Consider the following 21,155-nt stretch of genomic DNA (forward strand, 5'->3'; position numbering starts at 1 on the left):
CACTTTACCTTGCAATGAGCCTCCCCGTCTTCCTAAACCTGCCTCCAGCCCTCCCCACCCACCCCACAGGCAACAACCCTGGGAATCTTTCACAAACAGCCCCAGGCCCCCTTTATATACACCACGCCTGGGGGGCCCCTGGCCTCTCCCGGGACTGCAACTCCCAGACTCCTCGGAGAACTCAGTATGCCGCCACGCCTGCCCTTGGAGAAGGCAAGCTTCGTCTCTGCAGGGGGATGCCTTGCCACAAAGAAAGCGCTGATCTTCATATTACGTGTGTTTGGTTGCAGCATGGGGAGCATGCAGTTTTAGGTGTTTTCAGAGGAAGTCTGTCGAAAGTTGCTAACCCACCGTTACACTTCGGACAAAGTTACCTGAGCTTCTGCGCTCGAGGGCACAGAGCACCCCAGAGTTGCTGGAGCGGGAAGTCGTAGGGGATGAGACGAGAGCAGGGAAGTTGGCTGGCGCTGAGTGGGGTGAGGCTTTGTCAGCTCAAGCTCGATGTGAAAATGGGAACGCAGCTGCTTCTTCCTGTTTGCCTGGCGTTTGGGAGGATAGTAGGGTGGAAGGGATCTGCCCCCCAGGACAATCCCTTGCTTCATCACACTCAGCCCGTTAAGGGGGTAATTTCAAACCAATATTGAAACTGCCTGAGAGGCCCCTGAAAGGACAGCACTGAGCACTCCCCTGTATGAAAGGTGTGGGTACAGCTCCAGCCACAGCCAGTCATTTGTTGCACTCGTTAGCATCCTGCCTTCAGTTAGTAAGTTCTGGGAAGGCTCCATCAAAGTCTGCCAGGGCATTTCCTTCAAAATGCCTCCATCCCCATACAAAGCCTTTCTGTTCCTTGTGGTCGTGTCTGGCGGGCCCCTTAAGCAGGGGTTTGCAACCTCCTGGTGGGTGCCCCTCCTGGACTGCACCCCCTGGACTTGTGGGGGGGCCCAGTGGCTGGTCTAGAAGCCGGGGGGATCCCCCCCGTGGCCAGTCTGATAAGCGTGGGGAGTGGGTGCTGACGGCTGGCCAGATGCAAAGTGGCGCACTTCCCAAGTACCCCCACTTCTCTGCGCCACCTTCACGCACCCCCTGGGGCTTTCCCAAGTACCCCCAGGAGTGCAAGTACCCCCCGTTGGCACCCCCTGCCTTAAAGCTAGGCAGTGAGACCTTGCTCCTGACAGCGATTTAGGTGTCTGACTGGTTTGAATGGGACCTGCGTGACTCAGTACTTCTGCAGCGTAAACCCTGAGGCCAGAGATGCTGAGCCGCAGTGCAGTGCTTTAACCATTAGGCCGCCCTTCCCCACACAGGAAGGAAGTCCGTGGAAGTGAGTGGAATGAGCTGAAGCACTGCCCTAATACACTGGAGCTGGCAGCTCTCCCCCTCCGCCCCTGCCCTTGGCCACCCCTGCATGTACGTGAAAAGGGCATGAGCCACAAAAAAGGAAGCAGAACTAGTTCACGGAGTGAAATCCCTGAGTACTGTGTGAGAGTCAAGCCCAGTCCAGCCAGAGAGTCTACGCTCCCCGGAAACCCAGCTCCGGAGCTCAGGCTGGAGGTCCTTTGTGTACGACCGATCTCCCCGTGCTTGTTTGCAGGCGTCCCTCCCGCAGCCCCGCGCGGGAAGTCAGTAGGCGCAGCGCAGCCTGGGGTTACTGCCAGCGAATGCAGTGTCTTCCCCACACGCAGCGATCCAGTGCCCAGCACAGACCCCCAGACACTGTGAGTCTCAGAGGGGGAGTCGCTCCGGCTGCGGTCACGGGCCAGGTCTAAGCTGCCTCCGCCGCTCCAGCCACCCCTCCGGCGTTTCTCCTGCATCTCGGTCCCTCCTTGCAGGGAACACTACACGTGGTCCCTGTTCCTCTTCAACCAGTTACAGTCCAGGCGATGTGTCTGGTCCTGAGATCCAGGTCCTCACTGAAGCCTGCTCTGTGTTTTGTCACAGCCCAAAACATCCACATGACCAGCACTGCACCTGGTCCTGGTGGCCCCGGACGAACTTTTAGTATTGGGCCCCCCTTCACCAGAGATAATGATAATAATAATCAGACCATGGCGGGGGGGGAGGGGGGAATACCATTTTGGGGCCCCCTTTCTGTCTGGGCCTGGGGCGGCTGCCTGCGTCCAGCCCCGCAAGTAACCATCACATTGGCTGAGGTGTGAAGAAGCTGGAGGTGAGCTCGGAGGAGAGATCCCACGGGTTCCCCAGAGAAGCCAAGTGCATGCCTGTGCCTGCAGACGAGCCAGCACTGTTTTCCCTACGAAGAACATGGAGCCGTGGAGGGGGTGGACTCATCTGTAGGGAAAGGGATCTCCTGTGGCAGGGCGCCCTGGGCAGGGGTCCGTAGGGATCCCCAGGAATCCAGCCTCCTCTGCTTCCAGACGTCGGTATTCCCTGCACCTGTGGCAGGTGTTGGGCTCGGCTGGCGAGTCCCCCCGGGTGGGACGATGCTGGGGCCGGTGTCCCCCTCCCCTGCAAAGAGACGTGTTGTTCCCATGTTCTGCATCTGATGCAGCAGAGAGGGAATGTTTCTGGGGAGAGACCTGGTCTTCTCAGCGGGGCTTTACCGTGCGTTCGATTCTTCTGATGCAGATCCCAGCCCACCGATATCCATTTCCTGCTCCTGGTCAGCCTGAAAGTCACCACCTTCCTGTGCACGGCCTGCGCAGTGGTCTGGGTGAGCAGGCGCTACAGAAGGAGAGTTAGGGAGACAGCACAGGACAGACAGGTTGAGAGCCTCCAACTTTCTCACGAGGGTGCGACACATTCAGTCTAACTATGCTCAGCCTTCCCCCTGTGCAGCCAGATGTTTGTGTGAATGGGGACATCCCGGTCTATGGCCTCGATCAGAAACTCGGCTAACTGCAGAAGGGAGCGGGCGTGCGTCGTGATGGCTATGGGCAAGAAGCTATTCAGCAACAAGAGCTTCCCATCCGGTAGCAAGCAGTTATTTTGTTTGCCGTCACAGCCTCCACCCCAGCTCAGGACTGGACTGGCACCAGCAAAGGAGGCTGCAGCTGCCTGTGCATTCACAGCCCTGCATCAATGCCTCCAGGGGCCACTCAGCACCGCTGAAGGTTTCAGTGTATTCAAGCACTACTTCAGAAGGACAAGACTAACCTCACCTTGCAAGGGGAAAGGATGAACCCTGGGAACTGCAGAAAACACAAGGTCGCAGGATTTACTGGGAAAGAGATTCCTTCCTTTCCAGCAGTTTGATTTCACATCTTCCCAGCGGTATTGTGCCTCTTTCTCCCCTAAATTACACTCCTGAGAATGAATGAGGCATGCCAGAGACACAGGGCTGCGCAAAGGAGCCACCACCAGTGGTGAGGGATCAGCTCATCACCAATTACTTAATGTGTCTTCAATAAAGCTCCCTCCTCTCATCCTCCAGGGACAGAAGTTCTTGGAGGGCTTGATGTGTTTTTGTCTGTCTGTCTGCAGATAGGTATCTAATCCTTTGCATTGACTGATACTAGGGAGAAAAATCCCTGTGGGCAGATTGCGCTAGTTTGACAATTCACAGCTTTGCAAGTGTACCAAAGAGCCATGCAAAAATCTAGATCTATCCTTATGCTTAGCTGCACCCAATTTCCACAAGTCCAGCTGAGGCTACAGAGTGTTTGGGGAATGGCTGTGATTATACAGATGCCTTCACAGCCGGACCAGCACCACAGCTGCACAGGAAGGCTCCTCTTGTTACACTATCTATAACTTTTGTAGCTTCAGAGGTGATGCAGAACTCAACTCTTCAAGACCCTACAGGCCACATTTCTCCATTGGACACTGGAAATCAGGTCTCAGAGTAGAGATGATATGTTTCATTTGAACTCGATTTTTGCACAAAAAAAAAATTTAATTGCAAGCTTTCAGGCACAAACACCCTTCATCAGGCATGGGAGAAAAGATTGTAAAAGTTCTCCTGGCTAGAAATGAAAGTTCAGATTTCCTAGGATTTCACAGAGGAGTCAATAGATGGAAAACTCCTCGGGGCAGACAGTTCAGAGCTGGTGTGAAGCCTCTCACCTCCTGTGCCGATCTGTGATGATGCAAATTACCCCGAAACAAAGGCAGGCGCAGGATCTCAGGTTTCCTCCTGTATCCACCACAAATCTGAAAACTATGCACAAAAGCAGAAAACGTAACAGTAGCAAAACATGATCTTGGACTTGAGTAATTCCTCCCCCCGCCTACATTACACGCCTGGGCTCCATAACACTTTCACTTTCCAGGCCACCACTTCCAGGTACCAGTTAGCAATCTTTTGCTTAGAAATGGCCATTCAAGGAGACCACTTTCTGTTTTGATTTTCCTAGAAGAAAACTCATAGCCTTTTTTGTTTCCCCATGAATAAATTGCTTTTTTGCTAAAACTCAATTCTCCAGAAAGAAAACTTTTAAGATATTCAACTGTAACCACAGGCAGAGTTAAAACTTGAGGTATGGTCAGTATTGGCCCATTCATGTTTTGCTACTGTTCCTTTTTCCAAGCACTCTGTTTTCTGCAAGGCAGGCTCGCTTCACAGGGCAGCAAGGAGTGACGCAAGAAGTGTCCAAGGCTGGACCTTTAAAAAATACTGGGGACAGTTGTGTGTTTAAATGAAGCCGTACATGGTGCAAATCAACAGAGATAGCGTGCCGTTTTTCCACTGGACCCTAGGTTGTGTTGTGTTTGCTTCACAAAGCAAAAAATCACCAACCACACGACAAGCACAAGCCACTTCCCCTCCTTGCCCAGCGCTCAAGGAAATCAGACAACAGAGACCAGGGCCACATACATCACACGAACTAATCAGCGAGCCTCAGAGTTGCACAACAAAGACCTGAAGCAGAGGCAGCGGCTCAGTTCCTCAAAGACAGACAGAATAAAAGATCTTCCTGGAGAGAAAATCTGCTGGAAGCAGTATCCCTCCGGTCTGTGGAGAGAAGCAGAGCAATGAGGATTTTCCTTCTCCTGTCGTGGACGGCTTTTGCAGGTAAGACCAAAATGTGCCCTGTGCGGACCAAGAGAAACCCAGAGCTCTCCGCATCTCCTGCTCCTCTGGACTCGCACGTCAGGGGCTCCGGTGATGCTTCTGCTACCAGGGGCTTGCGGGATTGTATACTTGCTCTGGATGAAAATGACTCCTTGTAGCTCTGTGTCCTCCAGGTTGCCTGGCAGTGACAGGCCCCCAGACGGTGACCGGCCCTGAAGGTGGGTCGGTGACCGTGACATGCGGGTACGACAAGGGCTATGAGCGGTACGGGAAGTTCTGGTGTAGAGAAGGATATTCTCTCCGCTGTCTCAATGGGGAGTTCATCCTGGAGACCAACGGGTCGGAGACCAAGGTGCGAAAGGGCCGCGTCTCCCTCCAGGACAACCACAGCCTGCGTGTGCTCACGGTTACCATGCAGCACCTGAGCAAGGCGGACGCCGGCACCTACCACTGCGGGGTGGTGAGGAAGTCACAGCTTGATCCCAGACACGCTGTGGAGGTGATCGTGTCCCCAGGTAATGTCCTGCCCTGCGTCCCAGGTGATGACAAGGGTGTGGGTACCCGGCGGCTTGGGATCCTGTGCCCCTCTCTCATGCACGCAGGGAATCCCCCTCTCATGGGCCGTGGGGCACCGCAGGGGAGCGGCCAGGCAACCTCATGAGCGCTGTGGATGCTTCATGGAGGGCGTGAGCCCAGCCGCGGGCAGCCCCTATCCCGCCGGCGTGCCGTCCAGCATCTGGGACTCACTGGCTCGTGCTGAGGTCCCACAAACTCACTCGGTGTGATGGGGGTGGAGCTGTCATTGCTTCCCGGGGATTCCCAGTGAGGACGATGGGCTGAGTGGCGAGGTGAAGGAGTTGTCAGGGCTGGTTTGGGGTCTCAGGGCTAAGCACCCTGCTTTCAGGACTGGAGATGCTTGGAGGAGAGTGGCCTGGTGGCTTCAAGGAGTGGCTCAGTGTTGTGCAGGGACTGGCCCCCCTCTGTGCCCTTCCACGTGGGCTACAGTGAACTGTGCATGCATTGGCCTTGCCCTTTAGCTGCCAAATGAATGATCGATCACACTGTCCTAAAGCAACATCACTGCTGGAAGCGGCACTGCCAACAGAGCTGGCATCCTGCATCCTGTTGCGCCAGGGACGCCTCCTGCAGATGCTGCCCCACCAGGGACCGTAGCACAGGGGCGCGGAGTTACCACAGGCAACATCTTTCTTTCCCAGACAGGATGGCTCTGCCTCACTCAGATCCTGATTCAGAGAGCCCCCAGTGCACCAGTAACAGGTTAAGCAGCAGGAAGGAAAAAACCTTCTAAAAACCTGGCAGATCCTGGGTATTTTCATCAGCACAAGCCTTTCTCTTCTTCCCCCGTCACCTTCTCTGGCTAGTCCCCCACAGCAGCAAAGAGGCAAGAGGGCAAAGAAAAGAGCAGGAGAAAAACCGGCTGATTGTGTTGCTGCAGGTGCAATGGCTGGCTGACATTTTCCACTCTGCTTCTAGGACGCATTGCTTGGGGGTGGGGTGGGGAAGAAATGCAGCTTTAAGTCAGCTTTAGTCTTACAGATCTGGGCACTGCCGGTGCCACTTCAAGCAGAGACTGCTCTAGTTTCCTGGGACCAGGGGCCAGCAGGGGATCCCCATCACTTTATGAGGTACAGAGGCTCCCCCACCTGCCCCCAGGCACACCTTGGCATGCCTCCACGCCAGGCGCTGCAGTGTGGGCTGGCAGTGTCCGCCTGTGTCGGGCAGCCCCGTGCCGTGCCCGCACTGGGGAGGTCTGGCAGGCTCTCCTGGCTCATGTGTGCCGTGGGAGCAGCATGTGGGGGCTTCTGCAGCGGGGAGATGCCTTCCCTTGTATTTCCCGAGGCTGAAGCCTCATTGAGCACAGCAGCATTTTGCACCGGAGAGGATGAAAGACTTTCTAAATCTCTCTTTTTATCTGCAGTTCTTCCTACCTCCAGCTCAACACCCAGTTCGTCGTCAGCAACAGAGTTCACAGCTTCCACTTCCTCCACGGGATCGACTTCTACATGGAAAGTTACTTGGCAGGGCGAATCCAGCACCGAGTCAGCCACACAGAGGTGAGTGCCGGCAGCACCCCCAGTTCAGGGCTTTATGGGCGCTTCTTTCCCTGGAAGCAATGGCTGAGCCTGGGTTTCTGGACCCCAGGCAATGCCTTGACAGGCCAGCATCCTACTGCCCACCATGCCCAGAGAAAATAATCACAGCTCAGTTCTGCCTCTCTACATGACAGCTCTGATCTGTAAAAGCTCATGACGAAGACCTGCCATGCTCTCTGTCAGCTCTCAGCTACCTGCCCTGCATTCCTTGAAAAACAAGCGAGAGCTAGGATGTGGTTGTGGAGGAGCTAAACCCCAGGGAAGAGTCATGGCACCTGGACTGAAGGTCGGAGCAAGTTATTTCTCGCTGTGACAGCGATCTCTGTCCCTTCCCAGGAGCTCAGTGGGACTGCTTCCATGCTCCAGGGTGTGTGCTTAGTTCAGCTAGGACTTACATTGCTGCAACCCACACGCCTGCAGAAGAAACAAGTGACTGAACCCAGCCACGAGTTGCCTTCTTCCTCTTTCCTTTCCCAGCCTTACTGTCCGTTTTCTCTACTTGTTGCCCCACTACTAAGGACTTGCTTCACAGGACTGTTCTTGTGGACATCTATAGTCTCATCTTTGCGAACCATTGCCAACATGGAGGGGAAGACGAACTGGTGCAGAATAAGCTGAGAGTAGAGGCAGGCTGCAATATTTAGACCCTCTATATGTAAAACTTAAGAAATACAGAAAGCATGTTACCTTTTCTACAGTGGTTTCACTTGCTGTCTGAGCTTTGCGGGGCTTGAAAGAGAAAGAAAAACAGCAGGTTTCATTTTTCCTTCCAGTCAGTTAGACTGTGGCCCATGCAGTAGTTACACATGCGACTAAGGGCCCTTCCACACATTATTATATGGTTTTACTTGCTGTCTGAGCTTTGCGGGGCTTGAAAGAGGAAAGAAAACCCCCAGTTTGGTGGCATCAGCATGCTTTGCTAGTTCACTTTTAAGACCCGAATCCAAATTGCTGATGAACATGTTGAAAAGCACTGGTCCAAGTACTGAATGCCATTGGTCTGTCCTAGTGTTAATGCTCATGGTGACTCTCTTGACAGGCTTTAAAACCCTTGACTCAAATTACGTTACTGGAACCAGACTTGCAGACAAGTCACAGCCTGGATCCCCACAGTCACATCCATGAACAAAGTCTGAAGCTGCATGTGACCCTGCTAGGGGGGACAGACCACGGGGGCCTCTCCAGTTTCACCACCACTGAATATTGGAGATAAACATTTAAAGCTGCAAAACCATTAAAAACCACCACCACCACCACCACACACATCTGCTCTTCCCCCTTCAGTGAGAATAAAGGTTTGTGGGAGGTCGGGTGGCAAGAAATGAAATGCAGACACAGCTGTGAGGTCCTGTCTGAGAGGTCAGGGAATCAGCTGGCTCTACCCATGCCTTTTAGTCAGACAACGGGCGGTCCGTGCAGGAGTGCAGGGCCCCTGGTGTCCCTCTCCTCTGTAACAAGGCTTTCCACATACTTCCAGGGCCACCTGTGTTTTGTTGATGGTCCTGGCCTCCTCCCCGGAGCTGTATAAGCTACATGCCCTCTTGTTTCTCCTGCACAGTTTCCATCCCAGCCACTCTTATATCCTGCTCCTGGTCCTCTTGAAAGTCCCCATCGTCCTGTGCCTGGCCTGTGCTGCAATCAAGCGGATCATATGGGACCAGAGGAACTCCAGAGAGATGCGGTGAGAGCTTCACACCCACATTCCCACTCCCCTGGCTATTACCAGCCGTGCACTACTCTTCGTCCCACGTCTGTATTGTTCTCTTTAGAAAGACCCAGTCTGTTGCAGCCTGAAGCTATTGGGATTGCTGCAGGAATTGCTAGGTGATGTGAAGCCACGTGGGCTATGTAGGAGGTCAGGTCTGTAGCGTCCCAGCAATGCTGTGGACTGAGAGCATTAACCCTTCACCCTTGTATCAGGGATGCCACTCCCTCGTCCTGGCGTAAGCCCCAAACGCTTGGAATGGCCCCAGCCCCAGACAGCCCCATCTCTGTTCCCCAGCCTGGCCCTCCACTCCTCCTCCAAAGGTTTTCCATGCAAGCCATGCTCCTTTCGGCTCCCTTCCCAGAGCCCGAGTCCAACCCCAGTGGAAAGCTGCCCAGCAGCCTTGCTCTCTCCCAGAATGAAGGGCTTCCTTTCACAATAGGACTTATTTCCAGCCTGCCATCACACGACCCACAACCCCCGGCTCCCAGGGCCGCTCAGAGCTGGGGCTCCAGCTCCTTATAGGCTCAGGTCACCCAGAGACGCGAGAGCAGCACAAAGGAGCGTTTCAGCTTGAAGTGGCAGGAATGGCTGACGTGTGCGCATGTGGCACAGGGCCTCAGACCTCATAAATGCCTGATCCCGAAGCCACAGAAATGTATTCAGGAGCAGATTCATGGCGTGAGAGGCATGGGCAAATGCAGTAAGCGTGAGGTGCTCTGCATCCAGTCCCGAGCACTTCCCGGTCTTTGTTGCAGCTTGTGAACTGCCTTGTTCTCAGGGGAGGAAGGGGTTGGAAAAGGGATGCAGCCCACAGCGCTGCAGCGTGTGCCCCTGCCCCAGAGCCCTCGCTGCCTGCACCCAGAGCCTCCACTGCTGAAGGCTTCCCAAGACGTCTCAAGGAGGCATTCGGCCCCTGCCTACAACGAGCCTTGTGAACATGCCTTCTCCATCGCCGAGCTGGGGGCAGCAAGGAAACCTCCGCCTACAGACAAGTGACCGGAGGGAGGAACTCATTCTTTCTGGTGTTGGACGATGGCTCCTCTGACTCGGCTTGCACTCACTGCCACTGCTTTCCTGTCGTTTATCTGTGGCTGTCCTCTGACCTGAGCCCGTGGGCATGCCTCCCGTTAAAGATGGCACAGAAGAGGCCTGTTTACATTGTGTCTAAAGCAAGTGGTCTCCCCAGTTACTTTTCAAATGTAAACGTGAATAAAAAGGTCTTTTGCGCTGACAACTGCTTCCCGCGTTCCCGTGGCAGGAGCTGAGTGTCTGTCTGTTCATAACGCTAGTGGAATATAGGAATGTATGTCCTGAAATGAAGAAGTTGTTATAGGAAAGGGCAGGCCAGAGAAGAAAGAGCCAGGCTCCTTGCTTTGGTGGAGTAAAATGCAACTCCTCTGGCATCCCCGAAACTGCACATGTCTACACCGGGAGTCAAGAGGGGACCGGCACGTCAAGGTCCTCTGTTGGACCAGCCCTGGCCCACGTAATGGTGACGAGAACTTGTCTCCCTGTTTCATGAAATGCCCCCGCTCCATCTGAATATTCAAATGTAATGCTGCGTGGGTGAGAATGTGAGCATTAAAGTGTTCCCATGTCAGATATACCATCACCATCACTTCCTATAGGCCATGACCAGGGCTCCATGGTGCTGGATGCTGGGGAAACAAGCACCACCCTGCACCTATGAGCTTATGGCCACGTGCGGCCTGGACCCTGTACCACCTTCCAGTGGTGAACGGGGCTCTCGTAGAAAAGTTGCTGCTATTTGCATTCCCTGGAGTCTGTTTTGTGCAGGGATAGGATGCTTCCCTGTCTTGATTTATGCTGCCATGTAGGCATGAGGGTGATTCAAAGTTAAACTTTGCACTGCAGATATCAGAAACAGATAACCCTACTGTTTCAAGCTCCATTTTCCATTGCTCTCTATCACATCTGTTACCCCCCACACTGCAAATATGTATATTGTTTTTTCCTTACAAAATACAGGAAAGAGTTACACACAAGCCAAACCCAGGCAGCTGCAAAGCTCTGAGGAAGAGAAACCTTCGGCAACTAAAATACCAGGCACCTTCCAGTTTCAGTAGGGCGAGTCAGTCTCGGGGGCTCACTAGAAATCCTGCAGTAGAAACGATCCTCAGTCCTGCCTGGAGACCAAAGGAAAGGAGGGCAATGTTCAAGACACAAAAAGGGATTCACTACAATTAATATCCCCAGGCCAGGGAGACAAGCAGAACAATGAGGGTCTTCCCCGACACGGCTGGATATTTTGTATTATTAGAAAGGAGCTGCTGAACACGGGGCTAGAGGCTGTTTACTACCTTTGCATTTCATGCTCGCCTCTTTGATGCTCATTCAAACTGCTCCTTTCCTTTGCACTGCAAAGTACCTGGCTCAGCTGGAATGAGTCTTTCACTTGGTGAACAGCTGCCCTAGCAGTCACTCACAATACGTTGCCCATAGGCAAGCCAGAAGGGTGACTAATCAGTGTGAAGGCGACCCAAGTTGCATAGAACAAGCATCTCCCGGGGCACTGGTGATTGTTCTTTATGCTGAATGCGAGTACAAGCCAGTCCATTCCTGAGATCAGCCTCAGCGGTGCTAAATCGGGAAAGCTGGTGTAGCATCCACCTCCTCCCAGCACTGCCAAGTAACTAGCGTCGCAGCTCTTACACATCGGCTCTGGACTGGACCGCAAAATCTCATTTTGTGCAGTGTATATAACCAGGGGTAGAATAAAACCAATTTGATGGTTCCCAAAGATTGTTTCAATTTCATGGCCATAAACTACTGCGAAACCATTTCAGGCTGGAGATAAGGAACAATTTCTTTACTGTCCGAGCCCCCAAGGTCTGGAACAGCCTGCCAACACAGGTGGTTCAAGCACCTACATTGAACACCTTCAAGAGCAAATTGGATGCTTATCTTGCTGGGAACCTATGACCCCGGCTGACTTCCTGCCCTTTGGGCAGGGGGCTGGACTCGATGATCTCCCGAGGTCCCTTCCAGCCCTGATGTCTATGCAATCTATGAAACACGGCTACCATGTGTGAGAGAGTGCTTATGCTAAGCAAGGCCTAGCATTAGAAACAATGCACTAAAACTCCCAGAATGCTTCAAGGAGGTTGAGGAGTCAGCGATTGACATTCTGGTAATCACTTTCTGACCCTTAGATGAAAATACTGAACTTCTGACCTTTGAACAATGATAAAAATAGCAGACATGCCGCTTACATTGTTAAGAATAGGAAACTGCATGGCTAAACCGGAATGACAAAAAACCAACCACATATTATGTCAGTTTTGACATTTTAACCCTGCAAAAACCAGCAAAACATATAGATGAATAATGTATTTAGGTTATAGAAAATTAGCATAAGAAATATAAAGGTCATTAAGAATCAACATAAGAAGCGTAATGATTATAATACAAAGCGTATCACCTGATATTATAATATAGCTAAGTTAACTAAATAACCAATAGAAGTAAGAATTAGAAATGCATATGTATAAGTGTTATCATATATAACTAATAGTAAAGTTATGTTAGATGCCTCACTTCCACCATGGGGACAGTTTTGTATCTTTTGCCTAAAAAAAGATAAGGGACTCCTTTTAAATGAGCTGTTGACCAGTTCTGAGACTACTGAATCAGGCAGCCGCACCTAGCCTCCGGGGTAGAGAGCAAGGGCTTGATTTGGGAACCTCGTGAACCAACAGACCTCCTTTAGTTTATGACTTTGTGAAACAATAAAAGTTTTAAATTGAACAGGTCTGAGCCTGTGCTTAATTCAGTCCTTATATAATTCGGCATCGAGCTCACACACCATGTACATTCCTGAAGCATGGAAGATGCCACATTTTAGCTGATTTTGGATTTTAAACTTCATTGCAGAACAACACGAAAGATTTCTAACCTCGCTGCTTGCCATCAGACACCTCCAGGGAAGGAATCGTACCTGATCTACACAACACACAACAACTCAGAACAACTCACACAAAGACGCTGTCATGGACTCCGAGGGACAGATTTCCATCTCCAGCTTCCTCTGCGTAAAAATGAAGTTTTCCTACCTATGGGGACTTTTTACCATCTTTAATATTCCCAGAGTCTGATGAAGGGTGTTTGAGCCCAAAATCTTGCAGAAAAAGATCATTTTTTTGGCAATTTCCTAGTTGGTCTAATAAAAGGTATCATTTCTGAACCAGTCACAAGAGTTCTAGATTTTTGCATGGCTCTTTGGTACACTTGCAAAGCTGTGAATTGTCAAACTAGTGCAATTTGCCCACAGGGATTTTTCTCCCTGGTATCAGTCAGTGTAAAGGATTAGATACCTATCTGCAGACAGACAGACAAACACACATCGAGCCCTCCAAGAACTTCTGTCCCTGGAGGATGAGAGGAGGGAGCTTTATTGAAGACACATTAAGTAATTGGTGATGAGCTGATCCCTCACCACTGGTGGTGGCTCCTTTGCGCAGCCCTGTGTCTCTGGCATGCCTCATTCATTCTCAGGAGTGTAATTTAGGGGAGAAAGAGGTACAATACCGCTGGGAAGATGTGAAATCAAACTGCTGGAAAGGAAGGAATCTCTTTCCCAGTAAATCCTGCGACCTTGTGTTTTCTGCAGTTCCCAGGGTTCATCCTTTCCCCTTGCAAGGTGAGGTTAGTCTTGTCCTTCTGAAGTAGTGCTTGAATACACTGAAACCTTCAGCGGTGCTGAGTGGCCCCTGGAGGCATTGATGCAGGGCTGTGAATGCACAGGCAGCTGCAGCCTCCTTTGCTGGTGCCAGTCCAGTCCTGAGCTGGGGTGGAGGCTGTGACGGCAAACAAAATAACTGCTTGCTACCGGATGGGAAGCTCTTGTTGCTGAATAGCTTCTTGCCCATAGCCATCACGACGCACGCCCGCTCCCTTCTGCAGTTAGCCGAGTTTCTGATCGAGGCCATAGACCGGGATGTCCCCATTCACACAAACATCTGGCTGCACAGGGGGAAGGCTGAGCATAGTTAGACTGAATGTGTCGCACCCTCGTGAGAAAGTTGGAGGCTCTCAACCTGTCTGTCCTGTGCTGTCTCCCTAACTCTCCTTCTGTAGCGCCTGCTCACCCAGACCACTGCGCAGGCCGTGCACAGGAAGGTGGTGACTTTCAGGCCGACCAGGAGCAGGAAATGGATATCGGTGGGCTGGGATCTGCATCAGAAGAATCGAACGCACGGTAAAGCCCCGCTGAGAAGACCAGGTCTCTCCCCAAAAACATTCCCTCTCTGCTGCATCAGAGGCAGAACATGGGAACAACATGTCTCTTTGCAGGGGAGGGGGACACCGGCCCCAGCATCGTCCCACCCGGGGGGACTCGCCAGCCGAGCCCAACACCTGCCACAGGTGCAGGGAATACCGACGTCTGGAAGCAGAGGAGGCTGGATTCCTGGGGATCCCTACGGACCCGTGCCCAGGGCTCCCTGCCACAGGAGATCCCTTTCCCTGCAGATGAGTCCACCCCCTCCACGGCTCCATGTTCTTCGTAGGGAAAACAGTGCTGGCTCGTCTGCAGGCACAGGCATGCACTTGGCTTCTCTGGGGAACCCGTGGGATCTCTCCTCCGAGCTCACCTCCAGCTTCTTCACACCTCAGCCAATGTGATGGTTACTTGCGGGGCTGGACGCAGGCAGCCGCCCCAGGCCCAGACAGAAAGCGGGCCCCAAAATGGTATTCCCCCCCCCGCCATTGTCTGATTATTATTATCATTATCTCTGGTGAAGGGGGGCCCGATACCAAAAGTTCGTCCGGGGCCACCAGGACCAGGTGCAGTGCTGGTCATGTGGATGTTTTGGGCTGTGACAAAACACAGAGCAGGCTTCAGTGAGGATGATGTAAAAATCGCGGTTTGTTTCTCGGGAGGCGAAAAAAAACCTTCAGCCACAGACACACTCTATTAGCAACACAAAAGGTATATATTTGCAAATAGGGTCAGAGAGAGAGACAAAAGATCAAACACTCTGCTGCCCCTGAGGGAAGCTGCCCAGCTGGCTTTATCCCCTCTCTCCTGACCACGTGTGCAGAAGGAGGAACTTTTACAACTCATTTCTGATTCATACAAACATGTATGTGAATACATCAAATCATACGTCGCATGTGTATTATAATTAACTACTTAAGTATGCGGGGCGGATAGGCTTATATGTATTAATTCATTGCGCATGGGTAGAAAGTATCTGAGGTTACAAGAGTTTGAATTTTCCTTGCTTCAAGGCTAGAATTGCAATTTACTCTTATCTGCATGAGAAAAGCTGAGGAGTATATGCTTTACTGTAACAAAGAGATAGTAACTTTGCAAAACAAAGAGAGAGTGATACCTTAATACAAAGAGCTCTTAGTAGCTCTCCCAGTTCTCTCACCAGGGAGGGCTGACAGCTGCGCTGTTTTAACAAGACTTATTGATAATGCATTTTTAATAATATTTCTAACAAGGACCTGGATCTCAGGACCAGACAGATCGCCTGGACTGTAACTGGTTGAAGGGGAACAGGGACCACGTGTAGTGTTCACTGCAAGGAGGGACCGAGATGCAGGAGAAACGCCGGAGGGGTGGCTGGAGCGGCGGAGGCAGCTTAGACCTGGCCCGTGACCGCAGCCGGAGCGACTCCCCCTCTGAGACTTACAATGTTTGGGGGTCTGTGCTGGGCACTGGTTCGCTGCGTGTGGGGAAGACACTGCATTCGCTGGCAGTAACCCCAGGCCCCCCCACAAGTCCAGCGGGTGCAGTCCAGGAGGGGCACCCACCAGGAGGTTGCAAACCCCTGCTTAAGGGGCCTGCCAGACACGACCAGAAGGAACAGAAAGGCTTTGTATGGGGATGGAGGCATTTTGAAGGAAATGCCCTGGCAGACTTTGATGGAGCCTTCCCAGAACTTACTAAGTGAAGGCAGGATGCTAACGAGTGCAACAAATGACTGGCCGTGGCTGGAGCTGTACCCACACCTTTCATACAGGGGAGTGCTCAGTGCTGTCCTTTCAGGGGCCTCTCAGGCAGTTTCAATATTGGTTTGAAATTACCCCCTGCACAGCAGCCAGCTTTTCTCTTTGAACAGAAGAGCTCTCTCCTTCTTCATCAGCCGCAGGCAGGTAACGGGATGAGTGTGATGAAGCAAGGGATTGTCCTAGGGGGGCAGATCCCTTCCACCCTACTATCCTCCCAAACACCAGGCAAACAGGAAGAAGCAGCTGCGTTCCCATTTTCACATCAAGCTTGAGCTGTCAAAGCCTCACCCCACTCAGCGCCAGCCAACTTCCCTGCTCTCGTCTCGTCCCCTACGACTTCCCGCTCCAGCAACTCTGGGGTGCTCTGTGCCCTCGGGCGCGCAGAAGCTCAGGTAACTTTGTCCGAAGTGTAACGGTGGGTTAGCAACTTTCGACAGACTTCCTCTGAAAACATCTACAACTGCATGCTCCCCATGCTGCAACCAAACACACGTAATATGAAGATCAGCGCTTTCTTTGTGGCAAGGCATCCCCCTGCAGAGACGAAGCTTGCCTTCTTTAAGGGCAGGCGTGGTGGCATATTGAGTTCTCCGAGAAGTCTGGGAGTTGCAGTCCCGGGAGAGGCCAGGGGACCCCCAGGCGTGGTGTATAAAGGGGGCCTGGGGCTGTTTGTGAAAGATTCCCAGGGTTGTTGCCTGTGGGGTGGGTGGAGAGGGCTGGAGGCAGGTTTAGGAAGACGGGGAGGCTCATTGCAAGGTAAAGTGACTTGATGCTGTGGCAAGGGGGCTGGCGTACTTAGCCCTTCATAGCTAGATTAGAGGAGCCCTTTATAATCTGGGCATCCCCCCATGCATCCAAATCTCCTCCTCTCCTCTGATACCCACTGGGGTGCAATCTCATGCAAGCTCCTGTGCTCACCTGGCGCTCGCTCTTGTAACGACCAGGCCGTAGCTCACTTAACGCAGGCTTCCCTAGGCCCTGATCTCCTGGGTTAATTCAAGCATTGATTGCTAGGGAATGCGTTCACCATCCTCCTCTGCCCACTGCTCCCCAAGCCCTGATTCTCTTCTTCTCATCCAAAAAATGTTAGAAATATTATTAAAAATGTATAATAAATAGAGTGTTGTTAGAACTGCACAGTTTGTATCTCGTACCTGATAAGCAGAAACACCACCAAGGACATCTCGCTAATTTACTATCTCTTTGTAACACTAAATCACACATACCTTCAAACTCCTCTGCCTCTACTCTTGTAGATTACAGAAACTGTGATTTAATTGGCTGTGTCCTTGGAGGAGAGAGGGGTTTGAACTTTTGGAAACCTGGAGAGCTTTCTAAGCATGCGTAATTAGCTAATGCATATGTTGCAGAAATTGCTATGGTTCGTTTCTCAGGAGGCGAAGAACTCTCAGTCACAGACACACTCCATTAGTAACACAAAAGGTATATATTTGCAAATAGGGTCAGAGTGAAGACAAAAGACCACCCTCTGCCCCCAGGGAACACTTTTCAGCAGGCTTTATCCCCTCTCTCCTGAGCACGTGTGCAGAAGCAGGAACTCTTACATCTCATTTCCGGTTCATACAAACATATATGAAATGACGTCACGTCATCCGTCGCATGTGCATTATAATTAACTACTTAAGTATGCGGGGCGGATAGGCTTATATGCATTAGCTAATTGCGCCTGCTTAGAAAGTACTTTAGGTTACAAAAAGTTCAAACCTTCTCTGCCTTCAAGGACAGGACCATTAAAAATTGTAATTTACTCTTATCTGCATGAGAACGCTAAGGAGTATATGCTTTACTGTAACAAAGAGATAGTAAATTTGCAGAACAAAGAGAGAGTGATACCTTAATACAAAGAGCCCTTAGTAGCTTCTCCTCCAACCTCCCCCTCCCACCAGGGAGAGCTGACAGCTGTGCTGTTCTAACAACACTATTGATAATGCATTTTCAATAATATTTCTAACACATATATGCCTATCCGCCCCGCATACTTAAGTAGTTAATTATAATGCACATGCGACGGATGACGTGACGTCATTTCATGTATGTTTGTATGAACCGGAAATGAGTTGTAAGAGTTCCTGCTTCTGCACACGTGCCCAGGAGGGAAGGGATAAAACCCAGCTGAGAGTTTTCCTCGGGGGCAGAGTGGTCTTTTGTCTTCACTCTGACCCTATTTGCAAATATATCCTTCGTGTTACTAACAATGTGTGCCTGAGGAATTATTATTCGCGATCCTCCAAAGAAACGAACCGCGATTTTCATATCAAAAAGGCGAAAAAGGGTCAAGGATTTCCCTGGGGACACAATCAGTTCAGAAAAGCGCCTGGGATCAGGCAGCAGCGTCTGCACTAGCCCACAGCGCTAAAACCCTGCGTCTCCCGTGGTGAGGTCCTCCAGGGTCACGGTGAACGTGTGCAGGGAGTGACTGTCCTTGGTGGAGACTGTCCTGCTGCACGGTGGCCTCCGACCCCGCAGTTTCGATGATGTGCCCGTTGAAGCGCTGCAGGAAGCCTGCCCTGCACCAGAGCCTGGGGGAGGTCGGGCAGCCGCTCTCGTCGCTGCACCCGACAGACACTGATCCACCCAAGTGGCGGCTCGCTCGCGTGGGGCTGTCGCTGCCCAGCAGTCTGCAAAAGAGGAGGGGACGCGTGCTTACTGTCAAGAGGAAAATGCGCCCCGCACCTTAGGGGAGCAGGGGTCTGGTCTGGGCTTGCGTTACTGGTGCAAACCTGCAGGGAAGGAAGCGATTTCTTCACTTCTTTCACTTCTCACACAGCTTTGCTGGCTGGCAATTGGTTCCCCACAAGCTTTTCCCTATTTGAGCCTCTCCCCTGTAATGCCAGGCACTGATCAAGGGATTTTTCTGCAGAGGTCTGAGTCTGTGGTGTGTGGCTTCAGATATTCCTGTGAAATTGTCCCAGTGTCAGCTGGGTCTGGGACATAAACCAGTTTGAGCCAAATCGGATTGAACGTTATTAGCAGGTGTTTAGGATTGTGACTCCAAAAAGATGCCAAAGCCAGTAGGGACACACAAATCGCCCGAGCGTGCCACCTTCAACCAGGTTTCTCTCGAACTGGTTTCAGCCGTTTTCCAATGGGTTTCTGCGCACTGAGTGTCCGTTGTGTTCCAGGTTGAAACCAGTTTCTGATCCCTTAAACCGGTTTGGGTGTAAGGTCTGTCCCTAGCCTGAGAGCAAGAGCAGCTCGGACACTCGCCGCTAGGGCGGGAGCTGGCAAGGGAAGAAAGCAGGGCTGCAGGGGAGCGTGGGTGCTTCCTCCTCAAGCCCACCTCCTTGCAGTCTCCTTGCCGGGGGTGCGGGTGCCTCGGAGAGGACCCTGTGCTCGTGCTCTCGCTAGGTGGCAAGAAGGACAAAGTCACGAGGTGGGGGGAGGTGGCTGTCAAACTCTGTGGAGAAGACAGACCCTTACTACTAAGGTGAAAGGCCCAGCGTTGGATGCTGAGGAGCTGTGATGATCCAAGTGCCCCCGGTAGCTCAGCCAGCGAGGCTGAATGCCCCCAGGAGCCACGTGGAGAGGGCCAGGCAGCACGGGGTGCAGAGTACGCGCCGGCTTTGGGGTCTCCGGGTTTTGTCCCCAGTGCCACTGGTTGGGTCGTGCTGAAATGCGGTGCCTCGACGTGCAGCCAGCTGTGGTCTCACAGCTACCAGGGCACTTGGCTCGAGCACAGCTCTGCCCTCAGGAAATGCTCACCTCCAGCATGCTGGGGCAGCTCCAAAAGCCAGCAAGGCGTGTAGGGATGCGGTGCGCTGTGGGTCTGGGAGCAGTGGGAAGCACCTGTCATAGCAAAGGGCTGTCAGTAATGCGTTCTCCGTGCTCGCGCTCGGCTTCCTCACCCCGTTCCCTTTTCTGCGAAAAGTCCAAGGCTCGCTCTCCACCTAGTGTTGAGTTTAGTTTCAGAGAGTTTGGGCTTTGAGCCTTTTTGGACACTTATCCAGTGAATTTCCCTATTGTAGATGACCATCCAGATCAGTCGGGGTAGTCAGATACTCTGAGCAATGGAGCACTAGGCCCTCTTTCTGCGCATGTACAGCAAAATGAAGGGAGTTGTTTGAATCGGTCGCATCCTGCTTTTCCTTACCCGCCATAAATACACCGCCTTCATCCAGAAAACACAAGCTGCAGCACAGCAGATATTAGCTACGCTATTATACATGGAAAAACTGTTGTAAGAAAGCGAACGTGCTGCCTGGACAGGCAGCTGTCAATGGAGCAGCAGCAATTCTTGTCCTCCGCTACTGCTGATTCACTCCGGAGGTTGAAGCGTTTCATCACTTCGGGATGAATTTGGGGCTTTCTCCCGGCTCCACCTTGAGGGCATATCATCTCTGCCAGCCTCATAACTTTGCACTGATTGACAAAGAAACCAAAATTATCTCACCTGGAAGAAGAATCCAAACCACAAGTGAGGAAATCCTCATTGTCCCGAGTCCTTTTGTGGGATGCAGATGTTTCCCTTCTGCACTTGCTTCAGGGCAGCTCCAGAATTTTGTACTTTTTCTTTTTTGCCAGTTTTACACACAATCTTGAGTTTGAGTTGCTGAATCCTTTGGCCACTTTGCTTCCTTTGGCAGATCTCGTGTTTTTGTGGAACTTAATTGACTTTATTCGGTCACATTTTCCAAATTTTCTTCCCCCTATCTACAGGCCACTGGACACCGAGTCGTCATGTCAATAGATTCCTACACTATGATTCCTCGGAAATTTATTCTAGGTTTTCAAAGAAAATAGGCTGGGGGTGGGAAGATGTGTTTTGCTCGTACAAGTTCAGGCTTGGATCCTCTGTCTTACAGATTGGGTGATACGTTACTATGAATGAGAGGCATTTGAAGGAAAATACGTGTTGTCTTTGAATCTGATATAATGCAACAGGTCTTCTCTTACAAGGGTTTGTCTGGTTATGGCATTGGTAGAGACAGCGCAATAGGGGAAGTTCACGGTGCGGTTCCCGTCTGGCAGAACTGCAGACATCTCCAGACATTAGCACTGTGAAAGGGTGATCACAGGTTTCCAAACCCTGCAGTGGTATGACAGCTCATTTCTTTTAAGATCATTTGGGGTGGGGGATTCAGATTTCTCAGCTCTCTTACCATCAGGACTGTCTTGTTGCTGATAAATACATCAGTACAGATAGATGTTTTCTAGGGAAAGCATGCTTATTAGCCTGAATCCACTCTGGATTGCATGAAGATTGAAGAGAGATCCGATCCAGCCATGAAGCTACTGCCTGGCTGTGTGTGATCCAACATACCTAAACTTAATCTGGCATTTGGGCAGCCGTACCATAATTCATACTGTGTGGACCATATCAAACTGAAGCTTAGACTATGAGATTTAACCTTAGAAAGTT

The 21,155-nt window shown here is 51.6% G+C and overlaps 1 protein-coding gene across 3 annotated transcripts; it reads left to right on the forward strand.

Annotated features, from left to right (window-relative positions):
* Nucleotides 1-4,825: 4,825 nt before the first annotated feature.
* Nucleotides 4,826-9,932, forward strand: LOC149858979 (CMRF35-like molecule 2). Of its 3 annotated transcripts, none has more exons than XM_090059995.1 (5): nt 4,826-4,972; nt 5,131-5,487; nt 6,912-7,047; nt 8,645-8,767; nt 9,573-9,932. In XM_090059995.1, the coding sequence occupies exons 1-5, from the start codon at nt 4,933-4,935 to the stop codon at nt 9,727-9,729; spliced, it is 813 nt and encodes a 270-aa protein (XP_089916121.1). In that variant the 5' UTR covers nt 4,826-4,932; the 3' UTR covers nt 9,730-9,932. The 3 variants fall into 3 exon arrangements, with proteins under 3 accessions (XP_089916121.1, XP_089916122.1, XP_089916123.1); XM_090059996.1 differs by having other exon boundaries at nt 8,856-9,711; XM_090059997.1 differs by having other exon boundaries at nt 9,550-9,711.
* Nucleotides 9,933-21,155: the final 11,223 nt, after the last annotated feature.

This window comes from Crocodylus siamensis, chromosome 8, assembly GCF_052110815.1.
Source record: "Crocodylus siamensis isolate JL-2025a chromosome 8, ASM5211081v1, whole genome shotgun sequence".
In the NCBI taxonomy this organism is placed as follows: domain Eukaryota; kingdom Metazoa; phylum Chordata; order Crocodylia; family Crocodylidae; genus Crocodylus; species Crocodylus siamensis.